The sequence below is a fragment of the Poecilia reticulata genome, linkage group LG16 (genome assembly GCF_000633615.1).
Source record: "Poecilia reticulata strain Guanapo linkage group LG16, Guppy_female_1.0+MT, whole genome shotgun sequence".
In the NCBI taxonomy this organism is placed as follows: domain Eukaryota; kingdom Metazoa; phylum Chordata; class Actinopteri; order Cyprinodontiformes; family Poeciliidae; genus Poecilia; species Poecilia reticulata.
In genome coordinates, this window is record NC_024346.1 from 877,062 (window position 1) to 883,600 (window position 6,539).

A 6,539-nucleotide genomic window follows, 5' to 3' on the forward strand; every position below is an offset into this window, starting at 1 on the left:
GCACACGCCGCATGCGCAGCGGCACACGCCGCATGCGCAGTGCGCACACGCCGCATGCGCAGTGCGCACACGCCGCATGCGCAGTGCGCACACGCCGCATGCGCAGTGGCACACGCCGCATGCGCAGTGGCACACGCCGCATGCGCAGTGCGCCGCTGCGCCTCGAGCTCCTCTGGATGTTTGTTCCCACCAACTGGACGAGGCTCCAATGTGAACCTTAACTACAGACGCCATGCTGCCGTCTTGGCTCTCAGTCTCAACCCGACCCGTCAAAGCGCGACTGTAACTCGGCCTTCAGTCCCTGACATCACCGCTGAACCACCGACAGACAGAAAAGGGGATGTGAGCTCGGCGGCTGCAGTTTACAGTCTAGTTAACTCAGTTTGAAATAAAATCAGCTGCTACCTGTAACCATCCGGGTCCTTCGCTGGCCTGGCAGTTTGGCGGGTTTGAATCGCGGCCAACAAAAAACTCGCTTCATCTGAAAGGCGACAAACAAAATATGGTCCAGGTTTTGGCGTTTCCTTGCTCTCTTCTGTCCATCCTTCACTCCGTGGAGATCCACTCATGGTAACTTGGTCCGTGAAAATGTTCTAGCTAGTTTTCCGTCTCTTGCCTAGAGACTGATGATGGTGGACGGCTGGTGACGAGTTTTACCCAGAATGCACTTGGAGACGATGAGGACGATCCTCTTGTAATTTAAAAGTTTAAATGTAAGTAAAGCCAGTCATGTAGGGTCCGTGTATTTTCAGGCAGTTCGTTTTTTCGTTKATTAAACCAAAATCGGAAATTGGATTTGTGGCTCTTATTCGATTTCCCATTTAGTGCCCAAAACAAAAATGGAAAACACGGATAACCAGCGCTCAATTTCCATTTTCATCATTTCATTTTTGGCAAGTGGTCTGACCCGGAAGTTCTYTCTGCTCCGCACTTCTGTTTTTGTAAACTCGTCCAAATCGGCATGTAATTAGTTTGATCATGGCACCTTCACACAGAAACCCTTTAACTCCGACTTTGTTTCCTATATGAAGCTAATGGCTGATAAATGCAGCTTCTGATTCAGTAAATGGCTAAAGGGCCAGTCCGCCCAATTTTTACCAACCTTTAATCTGCTCTGGTTTAAAACGACTCAAAGCACAACTAGAACATTCTGCCCGTCATTCAAACCCTTTAGTTTTTCCTTTCTGAATAGCATTAGCATCAATTATAATCCGGTATGTCATGAACAAGCATGCAGAAAAKGTTAYCCAAAATATAAAAAAGTATCTATTTCTACCAGGTAGGAAATGTTTGAAATAATTAGATTATTGAAAGCTTAACTAAATAAATGTTTGAAGAGGATTTGGGAAACGGATCATTGTGACTTCAATCTAAAAAAAATCGTGTACATCAGTTGGTGTTGGAATGTTATAGGCTCCTTATCCTCTTTAACACAATAGTTTTTCACATTTTTATAAGTCTGACTGTCCAATTAGAAATGAAAACCTTTGTCCCCTTCATGAGACTATTTACTTATAACTTATCAGACTCAACTGACGAAACATAATGAACAACCTTTGAGTTGATTCTTTCCATTATTTCTTGTCTCTGGATTAATATGCAAGAAATATTAAAATAATTATTTCATATTTAATTTGTATCGACCTGTATGTAGTCAGAGCTTTAAACGCAAATCTTACAAAATAAACAGACAAAATGTATTTATTACAAAAACATACAAGCAGATATTCAGCCAATGTTTTTGGAAACATGACAAAATATTCCTATAATTTAACTATACAGTGATCCCTCGTTTTTCTTATTGGTTGCGTTCCGAAAATAACCCGCGACGTAGTTACCTTTAGTTTTTACAATTATAACACAACATAAATAAATACTCAACATTGAAACCAAAGAACAAAACCTGTTTTCAGGTCAGCGGATCAATCAGCCTTAATGTGATCGTGTCATTAAAGCTTCTCCTCCAAGCTGCACCAGCTGGATCTGCTGCAGAGCGACCTGACACAAAAACTGTCGGTCTGCTAGTCCACAATGTACATTAGCTTGTATTTACTACTGTAGCTTGTGTTTATGAGACGGTCACGCACGTTGTAGCTGCGCTGTGACGTAAGATGGGCTTTAGCCAATGAAAGGCAGGCCCTGCGGTAAGGTCCATGCGCTCTGCGCGTAAAATCATCCAGTTCCTCATTCAGACATTCAAAACTAGTGAGGCAGTTTCTAGGGAACCTATTGGTCAATTTTGATGATTGATATGTCGTTCGAACCGTCAGAGCCAATAGAATCCGAGGGCGTTGACATTAATACGGAACTTAAAGTCATTCATAAATTACAGCGAGGAAAATGCATGTGACGTACATTGACGAAGTTCGAGCCGAAAACGATGCGAGATGGAGACAGGGAACATGGATTATCGGACCAAGTGGAAATATTTACTCTAATAKGGATTATGACCACGAAACGGCAAAGGTAGGACTGAATTTATGCTTTTAGTTTCGTGAAATGAGCCATTTCTTTTTTTCTTCTTTAGCTGCTGGTTCAGTGAGTTTTGCACGTAGCCTGGTGACTCTGGTATTGTTGGAAACCGCAGAGCTTCGGCTTTACTCTGATAGTTTGTGGGCATCGGGCCTCGTTGCTCTTTCATTGTTGCGTTTTTTTGGGGGGKTTTTTTTACCGGCTATGCCTCGTTGGCATCTAACTGTGTTTCTTTTTATCAATCTGTTAGTGTTCAAGCTGGGTATTGTTGAGGTATAAAATAGTTTCTATCATTTAGAAGAGCTTTTTCCCGATACGTGGATATGCAATATGCCTATAGATAAAYGTATAGCTTGTGTTTTTATTTGATCTTGTTGGGGCGACAGAGGCGTTAAGAAGTATCAAGCTCTCTAGAAAGAATATTATATTTTGACACRCGTATCAAACAGTATATATACAAACACATTAAACTCTTCATGTCACACTTTGAGCCGCTACGAACCGATAACAGGCAGCGGAAAACATCAGAGTGACTTACCGAGATCAGGCCGCGGTTAGCGGGGTAAACACTCCACCCGGCCGCTGAGCCTGGAGCCGCCGGGCCCCGTTAGCGGAGCTACGCTGCTCCGAAAACTCCGGAGTATATTTCAAAGAAACTGCATGAACTAAGTGCGTAAATAAAGCTATGAGGGCTACTTTCTAGCCTAAAACATCTTAAAGCAACTTTTGTGACAAATTAATGATGTACTTACTTACCGCTGCTTGTGGCGCAGTACAATGGCGGCCATCTTGCTGGACCAGAGAGGAGACGGATATCCCCGGTCCTCTGGCCTTTCAAAATAAAAAACTAAAAACTCAGGCTAACCATTTTTCTTGGTGACCAGATCTCCCGCGTTATTTGTTTCTCACAGGAGAGAAACAAAGTCAGTTTACTTAAACTGTATAGCGTGAAACAATCAGGCTGGTCTGCCTGCATAATGTGTGCGATACGGCAGTTGGTCCTGTAGTTTCCTGTTCTGTCCTCCAGGGGGAGTTGCACCAGGAAGAGCTGTTTGTTGCCGTGGAGATGCTGTCAGCGGTTGCTCTGACCAATCAGAGCCTGGAGGCGGGACATCTGCAGCAGTTCAGCTTCTCATTGGTCAGTCCGTCTGCAGGACTCTGTGATGTGGATAGCGCCCTCATGGACAGGTGAGAGCAGGTCGTCTACCTGCTGAGCTCCACAGCACTTGATGATGATGATGATGATGAAGAAGAAGTCTGTGCTGGCCAGGTACATGCAGCACCTGGCAGGTGTGAAGCAGCAGGGGGGTGGAGCCATGCTCACCTGGAATCAGTTGCAGGAAGGAATCAACAGCGTGAACAGCTGCGCCGAAGACGAACATCAGCGTATGACACACACACACACACACACACACACACTCCTCATGCTGATGCACCAGGGGTCCTGTGTTTACCTGTGTTTACCTGTGTTTACCTGTGTAACAGAGCTCCAGGCGGTCGGCCTGATAAACAAGGCGCTGATGAGAGGAGACGTCCAGCAGCTGCTGTCTGCTCTGCTGCTGCCCTCTGGTGGTCTGGAGGACATCATACCTGCCAACGCCTGCAGGTACCTGGTGCTGCTGACCAGCTGCAGGAACGACAAAGCCCAGGTGAGCACACACAGGTAACGGCTAACCAACGCTTTACTGAGGGATCCTCATCATTCTGCTTCTGTCCAATCAGACGAGCAGAGATCCAGGAGCTGAGCTGTGGTTGGCTGATATCCAGGAAGTAGTGAAGCGAGCCAATCAGCAGAGCCAGAACGCCCTGAAGCGTGAGTCCGATCAGAACCGTTCCCGACCCGCTTCAATCCCATCTGCAGAACCTTTCGGTTAGCTGAAGGCCTCAGGGCCCAGAAGCTGTTGACCCACCTGTGTGGTTCTGACCCGTTCCTGCAGTGTGCCTGGTATTGGCGGCCGCCAACCAGGCGGTCAAGGAGAACCGGGCCCAGCAGACGCTGCAGGTTCTGGCCCTGCCGGACCTGCAGCTGCGCGGCGTTCTGCCAGACTGCGCCGCGGCGTACCAGCAGGAGCTAAGTGGCCGGCTGGCGGACCGGACCCGTCCAGGTGCGGAGCGGAGTCCATGGGTCCGGGTCCGGCTGGACGACGGGTCGTTTTATTACTTCCACCTGAGCCGGCTGGAGGGAAGCTGGGAGGTACCAGATGGCTTCCAGAACCGCGGATGCTTCTTGACCCGGCAGGATATACAGGTGAGGGGGCGGGGCCTGTAGCTGCAACTGGTCAGATTAAACGCCTGGGGCCTCGTGCATAAGGCGGCGTGCCCACAAAAAAAGTGCGGTCCCATATATACGTTTTCTGTGGACAATATGAAACTACAAAGCGTCAAAACTCAACTAAACACACTGAAGTCTGATTACCGTATTTTCCGCACTATTAGGCACCTAAAAACCTTCCATTTCCTCCAAAGCCTTATAATCTGCCTTATATATGGACCAACATGGAGCCACTACAGGTCCAGCAGCTACGGTAAGCAGCCGCCGACTTCATTTCCCCGTAGAAGAAGAAGCGCGGTGCATGCTGGGATAGCTGTCAGAACCTGGTTTGTTAATAAAGGTTGACTGACCCATCTACCTACCGACCTGATGATCAGGTCGTCTGCAGGTCATTCAGCACCACCTTCTCCACCAACATGCTGTGGTGGAGAAGGTGACCGTCGTCCGGCCCAGAAATCTCTCCTCTCCTCGCCGACCCGAGTCGGACTGTTTGGTTGACATTCTTTATGTCAACAAAGTGGCTTTAGATATTCATCCGGGAGCTTCGACTAGGGTCACCAAGGGACCAGCTCTATACGTTTAAAGCTGGGGGGGGAAGAGAGACAGAGGCTGAGGCGGCAGCGTGTCGGTTGGTCTGTTACCCAGAATGCAGTTGGGCACAATATCTGAACACCAACACGGTGAGTGAAACAATGACTGGGGCAGATTACTGTATAAAGTCCTGAGGACCTTCTTTATTGTTACACACCCACATTAGAGGACGGAACAAATTGCGTCCCGTCGGTTCAACACGGACCGGCGGCGTCTCCAACTGGAGCGTCTGTTCTACGCGCCTTATACTGCGGAAAATCGGTACATTCAGTTATTTAGACCAAGAAGCACCAAACCCATGTTTTTCATGATTTTAATATTGTTTAAAAGTAAACATCCTCATTTATCCTCGGGCAATAAGCTAACACGCACACAAAATAAAGAAAATAAAATKAAAGGATGTGAAAACCTCACTAGAATGTAAATAATACTTTTCCTCAGTTTGTGTCTCATAAAGATGCAACTCGTTTCATTCTCACTGAAAGAAGAAAACAAGGTTGGATCAGCAGATTAACTCCAACCTGCTGATTAAAAACAATCAACAGGTTTGATTATTTAAGGTGATCCAGGTGTGTCTGCAGTCACAGGATATCAGCAGCTGATCCAGGTGAGCCGTAAATCAATCAATCAAATTTTATTTGTATAGCACATTTCAGCAGCAAGGCATTTCAAGGTGCTTTACATAATTAAAATAAAAACGGCATGTGACGGTGAATACACAGAGACAGAATTTTTTTTTTTAAAGAAAAAAAATGTTAGATAAAAACATTAAAACCCCTTGTAGGACTTCAGTTAAACGTCTCACACCGCAGAGTTTTAGTTAAAAGGCCATTTAACATGGATTCTCACAGCCGTAGATATAGATTCGTTTAACTGGGACATTTTCCAGGGGGCTTTACATAGACAGTGTGAAAGAGAAATAAAAAGAAGTTACTAACTAGATGAAAAGTAAAGATAAAAACATCAAAGACATCAAAACCCGGCACTCTAACCCTAGTTTAGCCATAATCAACTCTAACCAGCTGGTTATAAGTTGAGATTTATAGGCTCTCAGTGTTTCAGCTGTTTTACAGTTTTCTGGAAGTTTGTTCCAGATCTGTGGTGCATAGAAGCTGAAAGCTGCTTCTCCTCGTCCTTCTGGTTCTGGATGCAGAGCAGAACCAGAACCAGAACCTGAGGGGTCCAGACGGTTGGTACAGCAATA

General features: G+C 46.1%; 1 protein-coding gene across 1 annotated transcript in view; it reads left to right on the plus strand.

Moving 5' to 3' along the window:
* The window catches only part of iqgap3 (IQ motif containing GTPase activating protein 3), a 33,037-nt gene that overhangs the window by 10,170 nt on the left and 16,328 nt on the right, over positions 1-6,539 (plus strand). The window contains exons 13-17 of the mRNA XM_017309351.1: positions 3,500-3,660; positions 3,743-3,858; positions 3,958-4,121; positions 4,195-4,285; positions 4,410-4,720. Of these exons, the coding sequence (XP_017164840.1) occupies positions 3,500-3,660; positions 3,743-3,858; positions 3,958-4,121; positions 4,195-4,285; positions 4,410-4,720 (843 nt within the window). The remainder of the gene's footprint in view (positions 1-3,499; positions 3,661-3,742; positions 3,859-3,957; positions 4,122-4,194; positions 4,286-4,409; positions 4,721-6,539) is intronic.